The following is a 27,933-nucleotide window of genomic DNA, read 5'->3' on the forward strand; positions in this document are numbered from 1 at the left end:
CAAGCCATCCCCTAATGAAGCTCTGCTGTGTAAAGCAAGCTCAGCTCTAACTAGGATGCTTTTGTGGGCTTCCACAACGTAGCGTACATGAAGCCTTGTGTTTGATACTCCCACAGGCCTGTAATCCCAGCATTTAGGTGGAGCATGAAGATCAGAATTTAAAAGCCATCTTATAATACATAGTGAGCTCAAGGGCAGCCTGGGATACATGAGACCCTGTCTCAAAAAAAACCAAAACAACAAAAACCCAGAAAACCAAGACTGTACATAATGCTACTCACAACTAGTCTCATAAACATGTTAAAGATGCCTACAAAGCCCTCCTACAGCCAGGTGGTGGTGGCGCACGCCTTTAATCCCAGCACTCGGGAGGCAGAGCCAGGCGGATCTCTGTGAGTTCGAGGCCAGCCTGGTCTACAGAGTGAGATCCAGGAAAGGCACAAAGCTACACAGAGAAACCCTGTTTCGAAAAACCAAAAAAAAAAAAAAAAAAAAAAAAAAAAAAAAAAAAAAAAGCCAAATAGCACAGGTAATTCTGGTTTAAGTTCTGGCTAGACATTTCAGTTAATAGTAAGATAAACTTATCAGTAAATTCCTTTGGTCCTTCTTAGAAACATCTGTTTTGCTTGTAAATTGTTGTGGAAGTGTGGAAGGCACCACTTTCCCCCAAGGTGCTGGTTGTCTAGGGCTCGGGTATTTACTTCCTACCCAGCCAGCCTGTGGCTCTCGAAGTCTCCTTTAGTGAACTACTTGCTGGTGGAAGCATACCTTCTTTGTGTGACTTCGGTAGCGAACTGAATTGTAAAGCTTTAACTGTTCTGGTTCTGATTCACCAGCTTTCTCATGGTCCCTTCTTTCTTTACACTGTCTTCTTCACAAAGAATTCTCTTGTGCCCTTTGGCTTTAGCCTTGGAGCCCTGGGGGACTGACACTGGGAGTGAGGAACGAAAGCTTTGATCCCACCCCATGTTGAACTTGTATGACTTTCTTAAATTTGCATCACAAACATCTTCCTTGGGGTTCATTCTGATGCTGATAAAAATATGAAGTTCACTGTAGTAGGTTTTTTTTTTTTTAAACTCAAGTCTGCTTAACAGTTCTTGCTGCTTTTTCAGAGGACCAGAGTCAGCTCACAATTGCCTGTAACTAACTCCCAACTCTAGGGGATCTGACACCCTCTTCTTTCTGGCCCCCACCAGTATCTCCAAAGACACAGGAGAATAATAATGATTAAAAAAAAAAACCCAAAAAACAAAACCCCAAAGAAAAGACATGAAACAAAAGACAATCTCCCCCAATGGTATCAGAATACTTTGATACACTTAATCCCAAGAACGCCCTCAGCCCTGTCCTGAGTCTTGCTCAATGCACACGCTGAATGCACTCAATTCACTGATCATCTGTTTTCAGGCTTCTATTTCTTGGCCACCACCTCACCATTTGTCTCCATTGGCAGAAGCGCTGGATCATTTGGTCCCTTTTCTCATTTACGAAACATTCCTGGGTCCCTAGTACCTTGTGGAAAAACAAACTCAGCCCAGAAGATCTGTTCCTGTCCAGTTCTTACTCTTAGCACAATCCCTGTCCCCAGCCTTTCACTTCGCTTGGGGGTGGGGTTGGAGGGGACTCAGAATTGACCAGCTTTGGAGGAAGACATTGATTCTACTTTGCTAGGTTTTCTACCATAAGTGAATTGTGTTTGAAATGTTTTATGAACTGCTTGGAAGAGAGCCCTGGTTAGAGTCTGCCTTTCTTTGGCTTGCCTGTTTGGTTTGCTTTGCTGTGATTTTTTTTCTTTCTTTTTAAAATCAACTTCTCTTTCCCCTGGATTTGTAGAAGATTCTCCAGATGACTCCAGGCAAAACAATCTCCCATTATTGAGAATTTGTTTTGTGTGCCTGCCATTAAAAAAATGATCAAAATATATTGTATAAAAAATTAGAAAATAATAAAAATGAATATACCATAATGCCTCTATATAGAGTAGTTCCTATATGATCTCCATTTCTTTAAGCTGCTGGCGGTAGCATATGGTAAAATTAATTTATACTTTATATCAAGGAGCCTTTCCTAGCTCTAACTGGATGCTTATCTCTTGTTTTAAATGCTTTGGGAGGGACACTGACTGTTGAAAACATATAACCAAGGCCTGAGAACCTCCTCCTCTCCTCCTAATAGAGGAGAGGCACTTTTTTTCAAGTGGGCTGAAGCACTGTGTGAGCCATTAAAGAGAGGAGTTTCCAGTTGAATAACTGGTGGGCAATTTGTTTTGTTTGTTTTGAGGAAAGAAAGCCAGTTTGGTTTTTGTGTTGGAGGAGTTACCAGTTTGGAATCTTCTCATCTCCCCTGCATACAATTAAATTGGCTGTATTTGAATTGGCAACTTCTTCCTTAAAGGGTTGAGGCTACAGTCCTGAGGCCTTTAATAGCTTTGATCCTTGGTGCTCTGGGGTTTTGGATTGGGTATCTTAAAGATTAGCATTGCCAATCTTTAATTTAATTGGAACTCCATAACCTATCTACATTAACCCTTGTAGCTAAGAATTCATTTATTAAACTATTGGACATTGCAAGGACGTAGTGACATATACCTGTGATCTGTAGACAGTGGGGATGCTGAGGTAGAAGGATCACAAGCTCATGTCAAGACTGGGCTGCATAACAAGACATCATTTAAAAAAATATTGTCTGTGGCTGTGTGTTTAAAAATTTCTCCAGGTATGGCCATTAGTGAGTTTACTTTTTAGAGTCAGTAATTTATTCTGGGTGTTTAATCCACCATTTCACTACAATTGTAACCCAAAACTGCTGGTGAGTCCTGCAGCTCCAACCACCATTTCATGGTAGTTTAATAACAAGCTTGGCTCTTTTGAAAAGTGAAGAAACCTCCTCAATTGAATCTGCAAACCAAGTATGTAAACCATGCACAAATGCACTTTTAAACTCTTAACAACTAGGCACTTTTCCAGACCTCAGGAAAAGCAGTTCTACTGCCCTACGGTGTGATGGGCCTGGATTTCATTAAGTTGGTAGTGTCATCTGTGTTCTTGGAGAAAGCATCGAGGAAGTGGCAATACTAGTAATCAAATGCATTGATGTGTTTAGGCCCCAAACTCAAAGGAGCTAGTAGGAACCAATAGCTTTTCTAGCTTTCCTGAGCTGGCTTAACCGGATAGTTTAACAAATGCATCTTAATTCTTTCCTCTCCGTAAAGGCATTAATGATACCAAAATCACACACATTGTGTTGTTGCGTTTGATAATCAATAACATGCTTGGGAGGTGTCAAGAGATACATAAAATACTTAACACTTATTCCAGTATTTAGGACTGAATACTTTGAAACTGTGCCAGCCAATAAAGATGCTCAGATAGATATAAGAGGTACAAATTTAGCTTACTCAGAGATTTGGAAAGTTCTTCTGGCAAAAGAGAGGTGGAAATAATAAGTTGGCTTATGATTTGAACCCATGTCTCTATTCAAAGCCTTCGTTTAAACCAACCATGCTGTTGGTTAAAGTAGCCAGTGTTTGTACATATCATAGTGTTCAAATAAGACTAAGTGATATGGCTGCTCAAGGGCCTTCCAGACCTTTCTGTTGGCCTTAGAACATGGACTTGAATGTAGAAGGTTTCTGAAATGTAGTTCAATGAAACAAAAACTTTAAAAAAAAGATTATTTTCAGGACCAATGCCTTGGATCAGTCTTTGGGAAAGTCCATTTTATAAAGTGGCATGTTTTATAATGGTGTTTAATGTTGAAGATCAAAGTATCATACTGAGGCCTAACAGAGTGCCTCTGTTCTGGTTATGAAGTGTTGGCAATGAGGTACCCTGGGCCATCCTGTACAAATAGCAGATGTTTCTAGTGTGTCTAGTCTGGAGCAGGTGGCTTTGGGGTCAGAAGACAGAACTTGCCATCAGCTTAACTCCTTTTGGTAAGACTTAAAAAACAAAATAACTGGGCTGGCAAGGTGGCTTAGTTTGTATAATCCCTGAAACCCATGACAGGAGAGAATCAACTCCCTCGAGTTGTTTTTTGACGTCTACAAGTGAGCATACACACAAAACAAATGTTAAAACAAACCCAACATGTTTTGTGATTTGTTTTTCTTTGAATAAAGAATCTGGTTTGAAGAGGCTGCAGAAAAAGAAACTGCTGAATAAGTTGTTTATAGATTTATCCTTTCTTCCTTTCTTCCCTTCTCTCTCTTTCCCTCTTTTTTTTGTTTTTGTTTTTGTTTTTCGAGACAGGATTTCTCTGTGTAGCTTTGGAGCCTGTCCTGGAACTCACTCTGTAGCCCAGGAATTTGCTTTGTAGCCCAGGCTGGCCTCGAACTCACAGAGATCCGCCTGCCTCTGCCTCCCGAGTGCTGGGGTTAAAGGCATGTGCCACCACCGCCTGGCTCACTCTTTCTGTCTGTCTGTCTGTCTGTCTGTCTCTCTCTCTCTCTCTCTTTCTCTCTTTTTCTTTTTTTTAAAGACAGCTCCTCACTAAATGAAATGGTCTTGGCTGTCCTGGAACTCACTACATAGACTAGGTTGGCCTAGAACTCCTAGAGCAGTGGTTCTCAACCTTCCTAATGCTGTGACTCTTTCATACAGTTCCTCATGTTGTGGTAAACCCCAACCATAAAGTTTTTGTTGCTACTTCATAACTGCAAATTACTCCTGTTATGAATTGTAATGTAAATATTTGATATACAGGATATCTGACATGTGACCTCCAAAGGGGTCACAACCCACAGGTTGAGAATCACTGGCTTAGGTACTGAATAACTAAGCCACCTGACCGCTCTAGGAAGGACTCAGTCAAGCATCACAAGTGATCCTGTGATACATCAGCTTCAGCAGCATGCATTCAGAAGAGGAAAAGAGTAAACTCAGATTACGCTATGAAAAGAACCAAAGCAGAAGAGAACATTAAAAGAAAACATCTGACCCAAGTCAAATAGCCACCCCTTCCCTTTACGATGGCAATATTGGTGTCTTTGTAAGGTAGAAAAGGTCCCCAGCCACCACTTGCCTCATTGCTTCATCACAGAGCATTGGGCCACATCTCAGGCTGGCTCCGAGATAGGAGAGTAGTAGTGATTTCCTTTAGCTCCATCCAGAAAGTGAACACTTAAAAAGTGTGGCATTGGCCAGGCCTGGTGGTTCACACCTGTAATTCTTAGGCTGAGGCAGGAGGATTACCTTGTCTTAAAATAAATAGTCCACCCCTCCAAAAAATAGCTGGAGACATAACTCAGGGACATAGGACTTGCACAGCATGCACAAGAAGAAGAAAATGGGATTACCACTTCTAGAAATCCTTTCTAAGACCTTTACCAACATTGTGACTATCCAGCTTTCTATCCACTAACATCATTATTACTATTACTATTATTATTATTACTACTATTACTATTAGGAGGAGGAGGAAAGTTGACAGCATCTCACTGTGCAGCCTTGGCTGGCCTGGAACTCTATGTAGACCAACCCAGCCTTGAAATTCAAAAGAGATCAGTCTGCTTCTGCCTCCCACATGCCTGGATTAAAGACGTGCAGTGACACTCTGGTTTCTCAACCCACTAACTCTAAGTGGACAGAGTTCCTTACAAGTCAGCGACCCTAGTATTGCTATCTGTGTTTCTATGAACAGTTTAAAGATTTTTGTCTGCATATATGTGCCAGACTGAATCAACAATGAAATAGCATTCAAAGAGATTATAAACAGTTAAAACATTCTGTACTTTGTGATGGCAGAAGTCATTTTTTGGGAACTGTCCCTCAAAAAGCCTCCCCCACAGCACTATCAGCAGAATTCACATTTGGGTGAGGCCCTTCACAATGGGCCTCCAAGTGGCTTGCTCAGTGCCTAGAAGGCAAGAGAAATACAAATGCCATGGGAGAATAGTAGAGAGATAGAAGACAAAGGGACACAAATCAAAACAATATAAGCATGAACAGAGCCATGTGCTGTGACAAATTCCAGATGGGAAAAGGGCCATGTGAGGAGCCTGGGAACCTGTGCTTCCAAATATTTCCAGATGACTCAGAAGCAGGCAGTCATCCTCACTGGCTTTCTGTGACCTAAAGGCAGAGGAGTAGGAAAACTTTCCGTAAAGGTCCACATAGTACAGGTGGTGTAGGCCAATCAGGCCTCAAGTCCCAGATTCTCAAAGTGCCTTTACTTGTGATTTATAACTCTTGAAAAATGCTTAGCTGGAGGGTCAGATTAGACCAGGGCAGCTAAGCAGGATTTGGCCCAAGGGCTTTAATTTGCTGACCCCTGGGTGTAAGGTCTTTTCTAGCTCTAAAGTCTTAATCAACAAGGACATTTAGCTCTAATTTGACAATCTGAAGTTTAGAAATGGCTTCTTAGAACTTAAGCCTCAAATAACACAAGCACTATTTCCTGTAGTTAAGTCACCAACTTATTAATTAAATGCTAGAGAAAACTGTCAGTCACCTAAGATGCCTGCTCTTTATGGAGTATTTGGAACTAACACTGGTAACTAGTGAAAACCATCCCATGATAGAGAATATTTATGAGGAATAGTCTCCATTTTAAAGTTTTAAATCACCAATTTTTGTTCCCACTCTAAGAGAAAAAAACAATAGACTAAGAGGAAATCAAGAAAAAGCTGTCTCATTAAAAAAAATTAAATAAGGGGTTGAAGATTTAGCTCAGTGGTAGAGCGCTTACCTAGCAAGCGGAAGGCCCTGGGCTCGGTCCTCAGCTCCAGAAAAAGAAATTAAATAAATCAAGGAAACGACAAACCAGCAAGGCTGGCAAAGAAAAAAAGAGAAGTCAGAATGGCAGTACTAGGAAAGAAACAAAACAATGACAGAAACAGCAGAAGGGCTACCATTACAGACCCCACAGGTACGAGGAGGATGGGGGTACTACAAACAACGTGACACAGACACACGGTCACAGCTTCCAGAAGAGATGGGTCAGTTCCAACAGCACAAGCTGCCACAATTTACTCAGTATGAAGTGGGAAATGCCTTAACAGCCCTGCAGCTGAAGAACTTAATTAGGAGTGTGACAGCTCCAGAGAAAGGGCAGATGAGATGCCTCAGCAGGTAAAGACACTGGCCACCAAGTCTGACTGATCCACATGGTAAAAAGAGAGAAACAATTCCCACACATTGTCTTCTGACCTCTGCATATGCTTCGGTTTCTGTCTCTATCTCACATAAACACATAGATAAATGAGTGTAATTTAAAATGATTTTTAAAAGAACTCCAAAGGAATCCTGAAGCTACCGGGTTTCACTAAAGAGTTCTAACCAACATTCAAACAAAAATTAATACCGTTTCGTCATATTTTCTTCTAGAGGACAGCAGAGGAGAGGGGGCCTCACAGTTTTATGAAGCCAGCGATATTCTAATACCAAAACCAGACAAGGACAGTGCAAAAAGAGAAAGCTACAGTTCAAAATCCCTCATGAACATAGACACAAAGCTTGTAACAAACTGGCAGGCAATCCTTTGCAAACAAGATTCAACAATTTAGAAAAATAATTACATAAATGACCAAGTGATAACTTACTATCAGAAAAAAAAAAAAAGAAATCTGATCCATTATATTGATTGGCCAAAGAAAAACTTCACGCGATCATACTGAATTAGGACAGAAAGAGTAATCTGATAAAATTTAATACCTCTTCAAGATAAAGGAAACCAGAATCGAGGCTAACTTCCTCAACTCCTTAAAGGGCATCTACAGAGTGTACTTTACACAACAGCAAATAGTGAGCAGCTTCCCTCTCTAAGGGTAACAAGGCATATCTGTTCTCACCATTGCCAGTAAACCCAGCCAAGAACTAGAGCCAGACCAGCAAGGCACACAGAGCTTAACAGCTTTCATAAGGTAAAATAGGTAGGAAGTGGTAGATCCAGGATTCAAACAACAAGCAGGTGAACTCCAAAACCTATTTCATTTACCTATTTTATGGTGTGTGTGGGGGCAGTGCTGTGTCTTGACATGTGTAACCTGTACCAAGGACAGAACTCCTGGGAGTCTATTCTCCCACCATGTGGATTCTGGGGATGCAACTCAAGGTGTCAACCATGGCAGCAAGCATCTTTAACCCCTTAAGTGAGCGGTTCCCAACCAGTGGGTTGTAACTCCTTTGGTAGTTGAATGACCCTTTCATAGGGGTTTCATATTGGTTATTTACATTACATTTCATAACAGCAAAATTACAGTCATGAGATAGCAATGATTTTTTTTTGGGGGGGTCGTTTTCGAGACAGGGTTTCTCTGTAGTTTTGGTGCCTGTCCTGGAACTCACTCTGTAGCCCAGGCTGGCCTTGAACTCACAGATATCTGCCGGGTTCTTTTCCTGGCGTGCACTACCACCGCCTGGCGAGATAGCAATGAAAATTTTATGGTTGAGAGTCACTGCAACATGAGGAACTATATTAAAGGGTCACAGCTTTAGGAAGGCTGAGAACCACTGGTCTAGTAACTCATACCAATTAACAGTATTTATCTTTTCCCAAAATAAAACGCAGGCTTTAGTCAGATGCAGAGATTCACAGGCAAGTAAGTACCAGGCCAAGCTCCAGGAGTCCAGTCGAAGAGAGGGAAGAGGGATTCTATGAGCAAGGGGTATCAAGATCATGATGGGGAAACCTACAGAGACAACCAAACCAAACTAGTGGGGACTCATGAACTTTAGAACAACAGCTGTGGAGCCTCCATGGGACTGGACCAGGCCCTCTGCATAAACAAGACAGTTGTGTAGCTTGGTCTGCTTAAGGGTTCCCCTGGCAGAAGGATCAGGATCTGGTTTATGAGCTGGCTTTTTGGAGCCCATTACCTGTGGTGGGACACCTTGCCCAGCCTTGATGCAGGAGGAGGGGCTTGGATCTGCCTCAACTGAATGTGTCAGGCTTTGCTGATTCCCCTTTCGAAGGAGGGAATGGAGGATGGGTTGGTGGGAAGGGCTTGGGGGGGGAGTGGGAGAAGGAAAGAGAGGGGGATCTGTGGTTGGTATGTAAAATGAATAAAAAAATTTCTTTATTAAGAAAAAAAAAGGAAAGATAAAGGCCCCAGAAAAGAAAGACAAGTCTTCGTCCCTATGCTTTTAAAGAGACTCATTTATTTTTATTTTATGCATATGATAGTTTTTTCTTCATTTTATATCTGTGCACCATTTGCAGTGCCCTCAGAAGCCATTTGAGGGCGCTGGATCCTCGACCTGGAATTATAGACTGCTATTAGATGCCACATGGTTGCTAGGAACTAAACTCCAGGCTTCTGGAATAGCCTCTTAACCCCCTGAGCCATCTCTCTGGTCTCCCTATGCTTTGTAAAAAGTAACAATTTCAAGGATGACACCCATAGGTATGCTAATGTGGATGGGAAAAAGCTCTGAGGCCTTAACCCTAGACAAAGAACTAACTATACATAACTAAGGAATCCTGAGAGCAGGAGAAATAGTCTTCCCCAGAGAAGAGCACACCAATTGGTTATCCAATATCAAATGGTCAGCCCTGAAAATGTATATATACCAGCAACATCATACAGACTGAGCATGTTGTATTTAGGAGTGTTTGTCTGTGTGTGTATGTAACAATAAATAAGGAAAGAGGCCATGAATTTGAAAGAGAGCAATGGGGCAGGGGGAATTTTCATAGGAGGGCTTAGGGAGAAGAAAAAGGGAAATGGCATAATTATAATCTCAATGATATGATTTAAAAGTAAAAATTAAAACAATTTTACATTTTTAGTTTACGTGCTTTGTGTGTGTGTGTGTGTGTGTGTGTGTTTTGTGTGTGTGTGTGTGTGTACGTGTATGTACGTGTGCACTGGTGCCATGGTTCCTGTTCCAAGGCAGCGTCATACCAAGGTACCTGAGCCACAGTGTGCATGTGGAGGTCAGAGGCCATCCAGCCTCTGTTAGTTAGTTCTCTCCTACCACGTGGGTTCTAGGTGTCAAACTCTGGTTCATCTGGCTTGGCAGCAAGCACCTTTACTCACTGAGCCCTATTACCAGCCTGCTGTGCTTTATTTCTCTACCTCGGTTAGATTCTCCCGTAGGTTAGATTAGAAGGAAGAGTACAGCTTGCTCTCCAGGTGAGCATAGGCTGTGAGGGTGAATTAAGACTCCCAGTTTTATGAAGAAAATGGTCTGACTAGGAAAGGAGATAGGATTTTTTATTAGCATTTTGTTTCCAAACCAAAGAGGGCTTAGAATTATATGCCAGTTTTTTTTTTTTTCTTCGTAAGCTCCTCTTATTTACCAAGCTTATAGAGGACAGGTTGATAGGAATAATTTTAAAGCAAAACAACTGCATCTGCCCACCTTCTAGGGTAGGTATGTTATGGGAGGGTTGTTACTGTTCCGTTGTGTCCTTAGACATGCCTCTTTAACTTATGCTTTCTGTTGCAGTGGAAGTGGGACAGTAGGGCAGGGGAATTAGCAGCACATTCCCATTATGTTATGACTTGGTGTGTTGTAAATTTTTAGAAATAGTCATTGTGGCTAGTACTTCATAAACATTTCCATCTGGCTTGCCTGAATGTGTGTTTGAGTGGAAGGAGTCTGGGTGTTTTTTCTGTGTTGGCGTTGTATGGCTGTTAATCTAACTTCAGTCGGTTTTTTATTTCCCTTTCTTCTTTCTGAAGTTAATTTTTCTTGGTTAGTTCCTCTTTCTGAACATCAGAAACCATGATCTAAAACAAGCCTGACATAAAATTGCTGACCTCATTGTCCTGGTTTGCATTTTGCAGCCATACTTGTCTTCTGTGACTGACCAGTAACCTGGGACTGTCTGCAGGAGCTTTGCCAGCAGGATAGCCAGCTGCACAGGAACAGTCCTGTGGTCCCCTCACACTGTCCCCAGAACTTGGAAGAGTGCTGTTTAGACATTTACTGTTGGACGATGAGAACGGATGGAAGAGACTCCCTACCTGCCCTGTGGTCCCTTTACCTGCTGTCTTGCAGCTGTGCCTGAGCCTAGCAGGGACTTGTGTTGGAGGAACTTTCTCTGTCTTGCCTTGGTTATCTCTGAGTAAATAGGAATAGGAAGGCTCAGCTCATTTCTTTGGGTTTATTCTGACCTCTTTATTAAGTTATGATTCACATTGTAGCAGACACCACAAACTATATTTTTAAAAGGTTTTTAATTTTATTTATGGGTATGTGTGCATAACTGTGTGTTTGGGTGTCTGAAGAGGCCAGAAGGAGGCATAGTAATCCCATGGAACTGAAATTATATAGGTGGTAGTGAGTTGCCTGATGTGGGTGTTGGAAACTGAACCCAGGTCCTCTGGAAGAGCAACAGCAAGTGCTTATCTATCTATCTATCTATCTATCTATCTATCTATCTATCTATCTATTTATTTAATTATTTTGTTTTTTTGTTTTTTTGAGACAGGGTTACTCTGTGTAGCTTTGCGCCTTTCCTAGAATTCACTCTAGCCCAGGCTGGCCTTGAACTCACAGAGATCTGCCTGCCTCTGTCTCCCGAGTGCTGGGATCAAAGGTGTGCACCACCACCACCACCACCACCACCACCACCACCACCACCACCACCACCACCGCCCGGCAACAGCAAGTGCTTTCAACCACTGAGTTATCTCTCAAGCCCAGAACCTGTATTTTCTTAAAGGTATTGAGTCTTTACTTTGGCCCACAAGATAACTAAAAACAAGATGAAAGCTGGCATCTCTGTCTTTTTTCTTTTCCCTTTAGGTCAGACTCCTCCTTGATTCTGATAATCACTAAGGAGTGTCTGTCTACCTAACCTATCTCATGCCCCTTTAAGGCTGAGAAGAGCCATTGACCTAAGCCCACATTTAGCCTCGATTACTAGAACAATAAGACCTTGCAGGTCAAGCTTAGCCTATTAGAATTGCTGGTGCCAGGTTTCTTTGCTTCAGTTAAAACTCCGTTTGCAACTTGATGCATGATTCCCTGGTTGTAAGATAGTTTTCAATATAATATCCATAGAGTTCGGTGACTATCACCATAGTCAGTTTTAGAACATTTTTATTGCTTCAGAAAGAAACTTTGTTACTCCTTAGCCATCAGCCCCGTTTCTTCTGACTTCCTTATTCACTGATTTCCTTCCAGGCTTTTGGGTTTATTGGTCTATCAAGAAAAAAACCAACCCAGAGTTGGTTTATGTGTGAAGAAAACTACATGGCTTAAGCCTGAGTTCTTTAGTTCTGAAAACTCACTAAAGTGAGTCTAGGGTTTAGGAGAAAGAACTTCTGTGTGTTGGTAGTTCCCCTTTAGGCGGCTGCAGAGTGCCTCTCAGTGTAAAAGGATCCGAGCTTTGGAAATAGCAAGAGGAGGCCCCTTGGAGTGGCTTAGGCTGCAGTTGCTGGAGGAGTGGCCTTCTGTCTCCTGGCTCCTTTCAGTCTGTGATGATGAGAATGGTTAAACATCCCATGGAGTTTAAGTGGCTTGAGCCCTACTGTGGGAGAGCAGTTTTGGTGGGAGATTAATGATGAGATGTGGAAGTCCCAGGCTTTATAATTAAAAATATGCTTGACCAGAATAGAAATTCACCACCATCACCCATTTCAGAAGCCAGATGCTGTGTGAATGTGAAAGCCAAAAACAGTGCAGACAAAAAAAGAAAAAAGAAAAAAGAAAAAAGGTTCCAATTCCTTCCTCTTACAGAGCAGACTTAAGACTGCCCGTGGGATGACCAGCTGAGTTGGCTGTGGAGTCCCATGCCTCTGCATGAAAGATGGCATCTGTTCACAAGACACAGCTGGAGTTTTACAACTTTGGAAATTTCTCAAGTGTGTCCATGGCCATAGTTTTCCTAAGAGTAGTTTTTGAACTTGAAAAGTGTAAAGCCACACATCGAAGTCCCAGGTGGCTGAATAAGTGCCTCCTCTCCATGTGTTAGAATTGCCAAATTCCCTAGGGCAACCTTGAGTGTACTCAAGTTTGATAAGGTGCATTTTGGCCTAAAGGTGAAGAAGGGCCTTGGACTATAACTGAAGGAGCGGCAAGTTTCCTGTCTTATCACTCAGCATCTTGGGTTTTTAGTCAGTATGTCTCCTTGGCCTCCTAAGGTTGTTACAGCTAACCTGTCACTCACCCTATGGCAGCACAAGCAGCTGGTCTATTTTATGGTTGAGGAAGTTAGGTCTCCAAGTGAGATGTGTCCCAGCCAGGGAATTTGGGTGGGGCAGAGGCTGTGTTTGGGGGTTTGTAGGAAAAGGTTGGTAGGAAGGGACCATTTTGGAGATACCTTAAGTGGCCAATGGAATGGGTAGAATATCACTCACCAGAAATACTTGAGTTCAGAAATGTTTCAGATTATATGTTAAATGATTTTAGGGTTTTTTTTTGAATATCTACATTTACAGATTTGGTGATGGGATACAAGTTTAATACAACATTTATATATATGGTCCTATAGCTATTTACTTACTTGTGTTACATATATAACTTATATATAGTCTGAAGTTGGTATTACAATATTTTGAGTACACTTGAGGTTTGACTGACCTGTTACTTAAGGTCAGATGCTGATTTATCTGCTTGTGAGTGTCACCATGTCAGTACTCAAAACTGTCCCATTTTGGAGAAATTTGCATTTTAGATTTTGAGACTACAGAGCATCATCCTATATAACTAGAAGAACAGACATCATGAACCGGATTGTGATTTCAGATTGGAACTGTGTGAACAGTTGCCCAGGAGGTGGAGTCCAGCAGCATAGACAGGTTTGGCCTTCAGCCATCTGGAGCGAGGGTCAGAAGAGGAGGATCTCAAAGAGAGTCCTGTAAATGGATCTCTGGTAGAAAATGAGTCAGGGAGAGATGCCAGTTAGGCCTCCTGCCCCCACTCCTGTGTGTGTGTGTGGGGCACGGGGAGAAGGGTGCATGTATGTATGAAGGCCAGAGGTCAACCTTGTATGTCATTCCTCAGGTTTTTTCCACCTTATTTTTTGAGACAGAATCAGTGGTCTGGGGCTCAGGTTAGGCTAGCTGGCTAGTGAACCCCAGGGATCTGCCTAGCTCTACCTTTACCTCCCTAACACTGGGATTATAAGTATGTTCCACCATGCCTGGCTTCAGTTTTTAAACATGGGTTCTGGGGATTGAACTCAAGCCCCCATTCTTTATAGCAGCACTTTCTTGACTGAGCTCTTTCTCCAGCCTGACATTTAGGTCTCTATTCCTTTTCTTTCCTCTCCATTCCTAGTGTCCTTTCTTTTCTTTTTCTTTTTTCTTTCTTTTTTTCTTTTTTTGCTAGTGGTGGTATATATGGACCACATCATCATAAGTTATTGTCAAGTAAACAGATCAGGCAGCATCCTAGAAATGGAGACATTGCAGTGTTCATTAGACAAAAGACACATTTTTACCCTGGGAGAGGTCACTGTTTTGGAGCCTTTTGGAAGATTCTTAGTAATAATTCAAAGGTTATATTATAACCCAGCCTTCCTGCCCAGCCATTGTAATGAACTTTCTCAGAACTGCCAAACAGCAGTTTACTGGCCTACTTTGGATTACTGTGCCTACTTCAAAGTACATTTATCTCTTAGCCTTTGGATCTTCTTAACACTTTCTCCTGATTTGTAGGCATTTATTGGGTATACTCCAATCTCACTCTCATTTCACCGTGTGTAGAGTATCTAGTAGTTCTCAAAAGTATTACTACTCTTTCTTCTGTTTTTTGAACTTGGGCCAGCTGGACACTTTTTTTTCTTGGCAAGGGGACATGCATCCTTGACATCTGATAGGTATGACTGGGGCTTTTAAAGTCCTGAAAGGGAATAGTTGGTCCTTCACACATTGTTACTCTCACCCTCAATTTGAGTATTGAGGAATGCTGATAGAGCAAAACCCAGTTTCTTGGGTCAAGTTACATGTTGTGTACTAGACAGCCATGAAGGTTAGGTTTTCAATAACTGCAGAGCATTTTCTGGAGCATTTCTGGGATACTTACGACTTCAATTAGTAGAGTTTAGACTTTATTTTGAAAATACTTTCTTTTCTTTCCTTTCTTTCTCTCTCTGCCTCTGTCTCTCTCTCTTTCTCTCATTTGTCTGTCTATGAATGACAGAGTCTCAACAGCTCTGACCTGCCTCTGCTTCCCTGGGATTAAAGGCATTTATCACTATGCCTGGCTAGGCTTTATTTTTGTTGCTTGAGAATTTCAAATGTGCAAATAATATGTTTTTGTTTTTTTTGTTTTTCGAGACAGGGTTTCTCTGTGTAGCTTTGGAGCCTGTACTGGAACTCACTCTGTAGCCCAGGCTACACAGAGATCCGCCTGCCTCTGCCTCCTGAGTGCTGGGATTAAAGGCGTGTGCCACCACCGCCCGGTTAAATAATGTTTTTATCAAATCCACACCCTGAGTATGTTATGTAGCTTTTTGAACTTGAGTGTATTTAGTATGAAAATGCTGGGTAGAGGTTCCTTATTTCTTAGTACTGGGCCTAGAACTCAGGACTTCACATGGTAAGAGCTATACCCTCAGCTCTTTTTTTTTCTTTTGAATAGGATGGTTTAGATCTATTACGTATTGGAAATTCCCAGGAAGCTTTTAAAAATACTGGTGCCTGGGTCCTACACTAATGTTTTTATTTAATTGGTCAAGCAGATGGCATTGAAATTTTTAATAATTCTCCAGGTGATTATAATGTGCACTTAGGATTGAACACTACTGATTTAGATGGTTTCAAAACTATGTAGAGATAGAGTAATAATGATTGTGAATTTAGCCAAATGAAAATGGATTTCATTTACCTGTACAATATCTACTGAGCACCTGAGATCAAGATAAGTAAGCCACCACCCAACTTTAAGTGAACTGGAGCTCAGAGCTCTTGCTTTCAGTTTTTCCATTAAACCCTGATTTTTGTAAAGGGATACCAGGAGGCTGTTCAGCCCCATCCTCCCCTCTGGACTTTTAGGGCCTGGAAACAGCAGAGATAGTAAGAGAGGCCCCAGCTCAGGAAGAAAATGAATGTGATGTAAAGTGGGCAGTAAAGCAAATAGAATGATCCCAATAGCTCTCTACAGACACCTTCCTGGCTGGGCTGGCACACAGACATCCACAGGAACCAGGAGACACACAACACACTGGGCATGGGAGCAATCAATGAACTGGCCGGCCAGAAATATATTCATTCAGACCTGCCTGGAGGGGCGGGGAGGGGTTAATGCCCATAGTATGGAAACAAGTAACACTTCAAATTGGATTTCTTTTTTACCCTTTGATCTTTCTCTTGAAACCTGGCCAGAGGGCTGCTTTTAGTCCATATGATGCCTTTTGGCTAATTGTGCCAGTGAGAAAAAGGGATGGCTACCATGCTGGCCAGCAATCAAGAACTGTGCAGTACATCTAAAGCATCCCAATTATTTTTGCCCAAGTAACTGAGTTTATACCAGCTCCCCAGGCTAGGTTCCTGGTACATCACATCCAGGATAATGCTGCATTTTCCTTTGTTTTGTTTTGTAGCATGCCAACAAGAACACAGCCTTGAGGCCATTTACCAAGAGTGATTATTTGTTTTATACACTCTCAAAATAGAAAACATCTGTCTAGCCAAGGAGGACTGTGTAATGACATAGTAATTTCTACATTTAGGGTAGCTTCTGTTGGTCTGGGTGTTCTTTTCCTTCTTGCTCTGTGCTTAGCTCTGTCACCTGCACAGTGGACTGATCCATCAGGCTATGGTGCCAAATAAACTGAACCTGAACAGGTTTAGTTCATGTGATCAAGTTTGCAAATCAAATGTTTCCCCTTTTTTATTTTATTTTTTTATGTGTATGGATGTTTTGCCTGCATGTGTGTCTTAGTTAGGGTTTCTATTGCTGCAATAAAACACCATGAGAAAAAGCAAGTTGGGGAGGAAAGGGGTTATTTGGTTTACACTTCCACATTGCTGTTCATTGAAGGAAATCAGGATAGGGACTCAGGGTAGAAATCTGGAGGCAGGAGCTAATGCAGAGGCAATGGAGGGATGCTGCTTACTGGCTTGCTTCACATGGCTTGCTCAGCATACTTTTTGTATAGAACCCAGGACCTCCATCCCAGGGATGGCACAAAATGGGCCTTACAGGTGAATCTTTTTTAAATTTTTAATGATTTATTTTTATTTTATGTGCATTGATGTTTTGCCTGCATGTATGCCTGTGTGAGAGTGTTGGATCCCCTGGAACTGGAGTTATAGACAGTTGTGAGCCACCATGTGGGTGCTGGGAATTGAACTCGGGTCCTCAAGAAGAGCAGCCAGTGCTCTTAACCACTGAGCCACCTTTGCAGCCTCCTTACAGCCAAATCTTATGGAGCCATTTTCTCAATTAAGGTTCCTTCTTTTCAGGTAACTCTAGTGTGTGTCAACCTGACATAAGTTGATATTGTGCCAGCACAATGTGTCTGTGCACCATGGTGCATGCAGTGCTCACAGAAGCCAGAAGGGTGTTGGATCCTTCCTGGAACGATAGTTACAGATGGTTTTGTGCCATCATGTGGGTACTGAGAGCTAAACTCAGGTCCTCTCGAAGAAGCCAGCCAGTACTTTTAACCATGGAACCACCTCTCCAGTCCCTGGAAATACTTTTTAGGGGAGATGGGTTGTCTTAAATGCTGTAGTTCTGGGGACACAATTCGGACTGTTTTAATTTCCTGAAACCAATTTCAGAAGAGTAAAGCAAGCTGGATTATTTTCTGCCAAATGCGTTTGCCAAAGGTATGGTTTTGCTAGGAAGAGAATTCAGTGAGTCACTGGGCTACTGCTTGTATTCCCAGCTACTTTTGTTGGGATGGGTTTATGGCATGATTCTATGGCCTTCCTTTCTGTCCGATTTGAAGCTTTGTCTTGGAGGTGACCTAAGTTCCTTCAGTTTGGCTGTCAAGTCACTTGCCCCTTCTTTCTCCCTGTGTCTTCTGTCTCTTAAAAGGACACTTACTGGGTTTAAAGCCCACTTAGACAGTCTAGATGCTCTTATCTGGTGAAATGTAATTCATCTATATCTGCAAAGATGTTTCCTAATAAAGGCCCATTTGTTTTATTTCCTTTTTTTTCCCATGAGGAGCCAGTCTACAGAAGCTCCAGGAGGAATAGTAATTTCTCTTGGAATTGGTTCTTCATTTACCTTTATCAGGGAATGGCTGCTTTGCAGATATAATTGCAGAAGGATAAACTGAATTTTGTTCTTTTAAGTATTGCCATGTTAGTGAAGATTCTGACTTTGCCAAATGAGTTTGTGGGAGGTTAATGAGTGCTGATTTTTTTTTGTTGTTGTTGAGACAGGCCTTCACACTGTAGCCAAGGCTGGCCTGGAACTCACATTGGAGCAAAACTGGTATTGAACTCCCGACAAATCCTGTCTCAGCCTCCAGAGCCACACCATGCATGTCCAACCAGTTCATGATTTCAAGCTCTACTTTTGAGGGACAAGTTGTGAGGTGGGGCAGGGTGGAGAGGGGAAATGCTCACAACACAGTAGTTCCTTCTGTTGGGATTATTCAGTTTTTGCTGTTTCCAAGTATGTTAGTGGATGTCACTTTTTAATTCCTATATTTCATCTGTATCACCAACAGTTTCCTTTTGTAAACATCTAGAAAATAAAACAAAAATTCTTATTATGAGTGAGACTCATCAATAATCGGTATGCATCCCCTTGCTAGGACTATGTGTTCCCATTAATTTATTTAGCCTAAAATGGAATCTCATTCTCTTGAAATCTTTAGTTTCATTGGATTGTTATTTCTCTGTGTCTTTGGCATACTATTTGTGGTCAGTTCTTGTGTTCTTATCGGGTAGGCAGGTGTTCTTTTTAGCCTTTCCGGGCAGGGTGGGGAATGTTTAGACTTTTTATAAGGTTCAGTCATCAAATCATGTCACATTAGCTTTTCTTATTTTTTATTTAATTTTAGTGTTTTGTGGTGCTGGGGATGGAACCCAGGGCCCCAGCCACGTTAGGCAAGAGCTCTACTACTGAACTCCACACCTTAGCCTTTAGCTTTTCTCCTGCACGTCTTTTTCCTCACCACCTTCCCGCATTTCCTGTCTTCCAGCTGACGGTGAGGCCATTCTGAAAGGCCTGCAGTCCATTTTTCAGGAGCATGGGATGGCAGAGTCAGTGCACGCCTGGCAGGAACATGGCTATTTAGCAACCTACACGAACAAAAATGGCAGGTAAGGTAATCTCATGGACTTTAGATGGGAGCAAAGTTGGGACTAGGGATGATAGCCAAGCTTTTTTTTTTTGTCCTTTGACATCTTTTAGAGGAGGCTAAAATGCAGTGCTTTCATAAAATTCTCCTGCCTAGGCATTTCCCTGCCAGAGCAGAAGGCCACTGGACCTGGACCTCTGTATTTCTTTAAAGCCCTAGTGATTCTCCTGTGTGGCTAGCACCAGAACAAGACCCCTGGCAATAAACAGTGTGACATTTGGTAGGCAATGATGTGGAGTTGGTTAAAACAGATTTTTGGACAACCCCCCCACCCACCCCAGACTTTCTGCTTCAGCGGATCTGGGCCAGAGTCCTTTCCGCCCCTGTTGCATTTCCACAAGGCCCTGGTTGCATTGCTGCTGCTGCTGCTGCTGCTGCTGCTGCTGGCTAGAGCATTGCTAGAAGAGATTATCTTTTACTAAAGACCATAATAAAACACAGGATGGAAACAAGTCAGGCTCAGGAAGAATTGTTCAGAAATTGCTTCTGAAAGGAAAATGAACAAAAAATGAAAGCATGTGTGGGAGGGTGGGAGAAGTATGTTTCAGGACTACATAATGCCTTTAGGTGGGTCCCCGAGGCCAATGGAAAAAAGAGACCAGTGTGGAAATTAAGTTTTTATAATAACAATAGTAATAGTAATTATTATGTTGGGTATTCGAGACAGGGTTTTTCTGTGTAACAACTCTGGCTGTCCTGGAACTCTTTCTGTAGCCCAGGCTGGCCTCAAACTCACAGAGATCCACCTGCCTCTGCCTCCCAAGTGTTGGAATTAAAGGTGTGGGCCACCACCGCCTGTTTAGATTAAACATACTCATAAAGGTTGCTGTCACACATTCTTCCCTTTTGTATTTAAAGAACTCTTTATACACCATTCTTAGCCTTCCAGCCAGGATGACTGCTTTCTCTTATGAACACTGAAGGTTAGTTGGGAGAGCCCAGTTTGCCCTTCCCAATCTTCCCCTCCTCCTGGTTAACTAAACCTGACAAAACCTCCTGGGGACCCTTGGTAAAAATCAAGTGCCAGAGGAAGTTCAAGCCAGACGAAATTCCAGCACTGGGAAGGGTAAGTGGGCACAAAGTATTACCCCTAGCTAGCCAAGAAGCTACTTTTAATTAAAACCTGCTGGGAGAAGGAAACTCAAGGAAGGTGTTTTTTTTTTGATGAAGTCACATTAGGTATATCAACTATACTCCAGGACAGGTCTCATGCTCAGGAAAACAAAAAACAGAACTAAAAATCACATGCTTTACAGGGGATGAGGAGATAGCCCAGGTGGTAAAGTATTTGCCTCGTGAGGAATTGTGTTCCCCATGAGAGCCCATCTATAAAAGTAGGGTGGCATGTGCTTGTAATTTCAGTGCTTGGGAGGTGGCCTGGGACTCCTGGCCATCCTCTCCCCCACATACACATGCACAAAGTCAGATTCATAGCCTGTGAATCATTTTATAGATTTCGATAATATGAAGCAGTCATAGACTTAGATCAATTTCAGAGCCCAAGAAGTAAAATTAAAAGCTTAGTATTTGGCCCTGTCCTAACTCTTCCACAAGTGACCATGTCCCACCTCCCATCTCTGAATTAGAATCGAAAAAAAGGCCAGAGAATTTACTTTGACATTGAAGGAAAAAAGAACTGTTTTAGTCTTGATTGGGCCTACATCTCTTCTCTTTGAAGTGCCCTGATAACAATTGCTAACAGTAAAACTACACTTTGTTTTGTAGCTTTGCCAACTTGCGGATTTATCCCCATGGATTGGTGTTGCTGGACCTTCAGAGTTACGACAGTGACGTTCAAGGCAAACAAGAAATTGACAGCGTTGGTTTTCACTTTCCTTTCTCCTTTCAAAATGTTGTGCATTTTATCTCCCCAGATTTAAGGTTCTGAAAGTCTGCTTAGCTTCTTGAGTGTTGACTTTCAGGTTAGCTTTAGCTGAAATTTAAACTTGCCTCCTTCGTGAAGAATTAATCCGATGGTTTGGAAACCTAACTGTTGGCTTTCCTTATAACTTCTGAATGCAAGGAATGGGTTTCACTTCCAATTGGAGGGAATGTAGAACCTTCGTGTATAGTTTTACACCTGCTTTATATCCTTTAGCTTTCTTCCCAGTTTCCTCTTGGGAATATTCAGACTGTGGTTAGGGTGGCATCATGAGGGAGAGGTAGTGTGGGAGTGTGGATTTGGGCCAGGGCAGGAAGCTCCAGTAAGCATAAGGGGCATGTGTATAGGCCAGTATCACATTGTGGTCAGCGTAGCCTTATGTCTTGCCTCTGTAATTTAGCTGTTCTGTGCAGTTTATACTCTAAGCTCACTGATTTCTTTTAATTGTAGCTTTTGAACAAAATAGAAGAAAAAATGAAAGAACTGAGTCAGGACAGTACTGGGCGGGTGAAGCGGTAAGTCCATCTACTCATGAATGTCCTTTTAATGTTTGTTTAATTGGTAAAATAATCAGAATGGCAGTGTTGGTCTTAGTGTCTGCAGAAGATGTGGAGAAGATCAAAGTCAAATGCCTGCTGCTGTCTGTATGGTGACCCGAACCATCCTCTCATCCCATCCCAAACAGGACAAATATGTAAAAACAAACAGGACGGGGGTGGGGGTGGGGGTGGGAGGGTGAGCCTATAATGGGGTAGAAAGATGATACTGAATAATTTCAACAAGCTGGAGCTGTGTAAAGCCGAAAGCGGGATACAGACAGACATGGAGGGAATTTACCCAGATCACTGATGTGCTGATCAGAATAGAATACTGTTTTCTTTATCTCACAGCAGATTTTAGAATAGGAAAACTCTTGTTGACAAAAGTAGGATGTTCAAACTCTTAGTGACTCAACCTGCTGAGTTTGATCAGGCCATAGGAACGCTCCAGGGCAGATGTGGGATAACTAGGTAATTTTTCAGCTTCCTGTAGGTGGTTTGGTAGGGAAGAGCAATAGGATGCCTGAGAGTACTGAGAAGAACCAATCCCCATGTGAAACTTGCCTGTGGTTGAGATCTGAGGACATAGATTTTTTTTAATCCCACCCAAGTTCAGTTTAGTAGTCCTTGGCTACGTCCACACCCACACTGCTTTCTGCACTTTATCTTTTTCCTCCTGGCAATTTTCCTTGAATTGAACATGCCCCAACTCTGGGAAAATGAATTGGCCCGCATCAAAATGTACTCTGGTTTTTATCATCGCTGCTTCTTGGTGTGAGTAAATGAGTGTACTTCTGAAGCTGGGGAACTGGCTAAGTGAGTAAAAGCACTTGCTGCCAAATTTGAATTCAGTACTCAGAACATTGGGTAGAAGGAGAAAACCGACTTGTGCAAAAACCGACTTGTGCAGGTTTTCTTTTGACCTTTCCAGTCGTGTACACACACACACACACACACACACACACACACACACACACACACACACACACTTACACACTTAGAAAAAGAATGTGTTTCTGGGCTTCGGTATTTACAAAAACTCTGGTTGATGGAGGAGTTTTCTATGTGAGACTGGTCACAAGCTTTAGATTTTTATATCAAAATATGGGCCTTGTTTTTTGTTTGCCATTGTTTTTAATATCCTTTTTATAAAATAAGGATGGAAAGAATGGGAAGTTGGGATTACCTTGTTGTAGACATCAGAGCAAAAGGATTGTTACACTTTTCTGTCTGGGAAATGACACGGTCAGCGATGGAATTAAGAACAGATAACTTGGTAATGTTATCTGAAATTCCTATTCCCTTTTCAGTAGTGGTTATTGAGTAAGAAATTTTGACTAAGAAGCCTTGGGATTTCTGTGAAGACTTGTCTTGTGTTTTCAAGTGAGAAGGAACAAGGAAATAAAGCTCACCTAAAAGTTTCAGTTTGGGGAAAATTCTTGCGATGTATATATGGTGTACTTGAAGCCAAGAACACATGGAGCTGTCTTGCAAATCCAGGTTTGCTTTTGAGCAGGAAAGGTTGGTTTTGTGGGGCTGCATGGGGTCTCCTGGTAGCCCACTGCAGGGAGTCATACTTTGTGCTGCCTTGAACTCCCTACCAAGCTGATGGCTGCCATATCCTGTTAGAGATCTCCTTTGTTTCTTTGCTGGGCTTTAAAAATCTAGAGAAGAGAGAGTTTCAAGTTATTCCAAGCAGTGTTGAACCAGTTGAGAGCAGGCATATGTACTGGTTAGAACTGGCTGTCTGTCAACTAGGGTGGATTTTCTCCCCTGAAATCCTTGACTTTGTTTGTGTTCGGCATTTGTGGGAACTTGTTGGCAGAAGTTTCTGTCCCTCAGTCACCCTCAAATAAACACACTGAGGCTTATATTAATTATAAATGTTCGACCAGTAGTTCAAGCTTATTACTAACTAGCTCTTACATTTTAAGTTAACCCATATTCCTTACTTACACCCTGCCATGTGGTGGTACCTTTATTAGCATGGCACGTTCATCTCCTGCTTGCTCTGTGGCTGGCTGGCAACTCCAGACTCTGTCCTTCTTCCTCCTAGCATTCTCCTAGTCTGTATCTATCTATCTATCTATCTATCTATCTATCTATCTATCTATCTATCTTTATTTATTTATTTATTTATTTAGTGCGTTTATGCATATATGGATGGGTGTGAAGGTCAGAGGGACAACTTGGCAGAGTTAGTCTCTCCTTTCATTTTTTACATGGCTCCTGTGGATCAAATTTCAACTTGTCAGGCATGGCGGAAAGCACCTTTATCCATGGAGCCATCATCATCATCATCATCATCATCATTGTTATTATTACTATTAATGTGAAATGGTTTTCTAAATGAGATTGGTCAAAGTCACCTATTGCCACAGGTTCCCTCTCAACTTGCTCTACTCACCTCACTCCACCCAGGGTTGGAAGAAGCTTCCTTCAGTCCTGCTCACCACCTGGCTGGGGACTGTCTTAACTAGGCCATGACCTAACACAAGAATTCCTCTGCTCTGCCTAACATTCAGAAGGATGAATTCATTCCCTAGAAAGATCACGTGGTTAAAGCAGGAGTTGTGAGGATTAAATGAGTTTGTGGCAAATTACTTTGTCAGCTTTGGAGCAGTTTACAGGTGTGTGTGTGTGTGTGTGTGTGTGTGTGTGTGTGTGTGTGTATTTCTGAGAAAGTTTTGTTCACTTGTGCCTGTACTATTGGAAGCAGGTGAGAGGAAACTGGGATGTGAGGCAGGTTCCAGCAGTACAGGCCCGCATAGCTGTACATAGTACCACCTCATTGTTGGTTTTTTTCCTGTCATTTAGTGTCCTCTGCTGGTAGTTTTTGATATATTCACCCTATCAGAAGCACTTGATTATTTACAAAAGCATGGAATGAGAAGCTTGTCATTTTGTCACTTCTCCAGTAATAATTGCTTTAGGCGAGAAGCTTCTCAATCCCATTGCCACTGGTAAATAACTGTTGGTATAGTACTCAGTTTCTGAGAACCACAGAACAGCCTAATAATGTCAGAGGGACATTTGCAGATGGAAAGAGGTCCAGCAGACATCACCGTAGCTCAGTAACATCCACTTCGTATCATTAACAAAAGTACGTCTCCCTTGTATTCCTGCTGGGAAACCTGGATGCTGTTTGCCAACCTGACTCCAATCAAGAGGATCTCAGCTAAATCCACATGAAGGATGACTTCCAGATGCTTGATCTGGACTTTTTGGAGACAATGACAGAATAATAATAATATTCCAAGTGAAATGAGGGTTAAAAAAGAAGGGCAGGGAAAGGAAAGTGTAGTATTTGAAACTTAATTCAAAAGCATGACAGATATCAAGGACATAATTGGGACAACTCAGGGTTCTTGAAGATGGAATCTATATTAGATAACAGAACTTGTAACTGCAGTAATGCCCATGTGGTTTTGCAGACCTTCGGTGATATGTACTGAAAAGTGTGATACCTACCATACCCATTTTCTCCTTCAATTTTTCATTAGGAAAAATAAATTTAAAACCTGCCAGAAAGGTTTCCTTTCCTTTTTTTAAAAAAGAAATAGTTTTGCGCAGTTGTTGCAACTTGGTAGTTTGTGATTGTGAATAGGTAAATGTCCATACTTTGGATTTGTTTTGCACTTTTAAAGAGTCTGTCTGCTACAAGCACATGGCCACCTTTTTTTTTCTTTATAATTGTGGGTATGTACATGTGAGTGTAGGTACTGGCAGAGGCCAGAGGTGTCAGATCTCCCTGGAGCTGGAGTTACAGGCAGTTGTGAGCCACTACCTGGGAACCAAACTTGGGTCCTCTGCAGGAGCAATACACTCCCTTAACCACTAAGCCATCTCCGTTGTCCCTCATGGCCTTCTGTAAATTCTCCATTCCAAGTCCTTTTGTAAGGCAGTGTTCTCCAAAGGCTCCTTCCTGTCTCTCTCTCTCCAGTTTACCACCCATAGTTCGAGGAGGGGCCATCGACAGATACTGGCCTACTGCTGATGGGCGCCTGGTTGAGTACGACATAGATGAAGTGGTGTATGATGAAGATTCACCATATCAGAACATTAAAATTCTACACTCAAAGCAGTTTGGAAATATTCTCATCCTCAGTGGTGATGTTAGTAAGTATTCCATTCCTATGCTGATTGCATAACAAGGTGGTGATGTGTTGGCAGCCACTGCTTTCCTGACAAATGCCGTTGTCTTGGATTCATCTGAATTTAATTCTGACACTGCTATCTTTTATGATTTACTTACATTGTATGAACTTATGGGTTGTCTGGATTTTTGTGTAAACTTCGCCTTGAAATAGATTTTTCTTTGATGAGTAGTTAGTTAGAAAGTACAGTTGCTTGTTTAAAAATAGCATTTTATTATGGAAAAATTTCAACCTAAATAGACAAACTAGTGTGTTGAGCCCACAGATATTCACCCTAGAACATTGACAATACCAGTGAGTAGCCAGTCTTGTTTTATCTAACCCTGCTGCATTTTGTCTTATAATATTATCTTGAAAGCAGCTTCCAGATGGCATATCTTGTCATCTTTAAAGGTGTCATTTCTTTTAATTACTCAGAATATCAGCACATTCTCAAGATTGTATTTTTGTCTAAGTAACTTAGTTCTTTTTATCCTATGTGTCAGATGCATTAAGTTTGTGAAAAGTACTCAATCCACAAAACAACCTTGCACATTATGGACAGTTTTTGAAAGTTGGAAAATTTCCATTGCAAGCTAGATTTCAGCAGGTCAAATGGTTTGTATATTTGGGTAGAGTCATCATTTGTGTCTCTTGTTTCCTCCCTAGATTTGGCAGAGAGTGACTTGGCGTATACCAGAGCCATCATGGGCAGTGGTAAAGAAGATTATTCTGGCAAAGATGTACTGATTCTGGGAGGTGGAGATGGTGGCATATTATGTGAAATTGTCAAACTGAAACCAAAGATGGTCACCATGGTAGAGATATCCTTTATTGTATAAGAGAACAACTTCAGAGACTGGAGAGATGGCTCAGTGGTTAAGAGCACTTCCTGCTCATACAGCAGACCTGGGTTCAGTTCCAAGCATCCACTTGGGGACTAACAACTGTCTGTAACTCCAGTTCCAGTCTATCTGATGCCTTCTTTTGGCCTCCAGGCAGCAAGCATGTATGTGGTGCATGCATGTAACAGCATGTGTACACTCATACATTTTTTTTTTTTAATTAAAAAGATGAGCAAGAGAGAGAGGAGAGAAAGAGAGAACAAAGTAAATGGATTTTGGTCCTCCTTCCTTTGATATCTTTGGACTCCAGTGAGAATTTCCCCAGACTCAAGGCAGATGTGTTAAGTTAACTTCCCAGAGAGCTAGAGTGAACACAAGGTAAATGGATTTCTTTGGTACCTTAGAGTCTGGTGAGTGTTTCCCCAAACTCAAGGCTAATGTAAGAAATCCATTGAGTCTAGGACTGTGCTTTAGGGTTATAGAACTGCTATCTACTACATCTCTCTCCCCCCTTTTGTCTCAATAAGAAAGTTCTAACCTAATATAAAACTATATACAATAGGAACGATTATCAAGTATTGTTCAGGAGGGGAGAAAGGTAATAACCTAAACAAAAATAGAAATACAACCAGTAAGAACAACATCAAACAAGAGACACATACTAAAATCCAGAAATGTCCAGAACATAGGTAAATGGCATGTTAGAGAGATTACTCCAATAGCTGTTCTATTCTAAAAAAATCTAACTTTAGTATCTGAAATGTCCTTAGCTAAGATGTGAGAGGATTATAACTGTAACTATCTAGTTTTCAACCCCATCAAAGACCTGAGAAGGAACATAATAACTGAGAAAACAGGAAATGCAGTCAGTAGAGCATGGGACTCTTAATCCCAGGGTCGTGGGTTCATGCCCCACATTGAGCACCAGATAAAGCAAGAAATCTACGGAGTCTGCTTAAAGAGCAAAGGAATTTATTAGGGGAGAAAAACTCACTGTACAGAACAGAATTGCCGCAGGTTCTGGAATGCTGGGGCACACGGTTCTGGCCGTCTCAGTCAGTCCCATATCCAAGCCCACAGGGGAGAGCAGAGAGCTGTATCCGTACGTGCATCTCAGGTCTTCAGGTCATAGGCAGGTAGAGCAGTTACCTGCTATATTTCTAGGGCTATACTTCAGGGTCATAGACCAGATATCCACTACACAAGGCAGATGTGTTAAGTTGTCTTTCTTGAACAAACATTTGAATTTACAAACTAGCAGCCTTGTATGTGTCTACCAGTAGAGAAGCAGAGATAATAATGTAGTTGTGGATTAGAGAGCATTTATGTTGGGCGCCCCATCTGCTGCTTTAGTGGTTATCAGA

At 41.8% G+C, this 27,933-nt stretch overlaps 1 protein-coding gene across 1 annotated transcript in view; it reads left to right on the forward strand.

Moving 5' to 3' along the window:
• Positions 1-27,933, forward strand: part of Sms (spermine synthase) — a 50,638-nt gene that overhangs the window by 5,845 nt on the left and 16,860 nt on the right. The window contains exons 2-6 of the mRNA XM_059251218.1: positions 19,009-19,129; positions 20,893-20,986; positions 21,500-21,564; positions 25,532-25,707; positions 26,394-26,548. Of these exons, the coding sequence (XP_059107201.1) occupies positions 19,009-19,129; positions 20,893-20,986; positions 21,500-21,564; positions 25,532-25,707; positions 26,394-26,548 (611 nt within the window). The remainder of the gene's footprint in view (positions 1-19,008; positions 19,130-20,892; positions 20,987-21,499; positions 21,565-25,531; positions 25,708-26,393; positions 26,549-27,933) is intronic.

The sequence above is a fragment of the Peromyscus eremicus genome, chromosome X (genome assembly GCF_949786415.1).
Source record: "Peromyscus eremicus chromosome X, PerEre_H2_v1, whole genome shotgun sequence".
NCBI classification, from domain to species: domain Eukaryota; kingdom Metazoa; phylum Chordata; class Mammalia; order Rodentia; family Cricetidae; genus Peromyscus; species Peromyscus eremicus.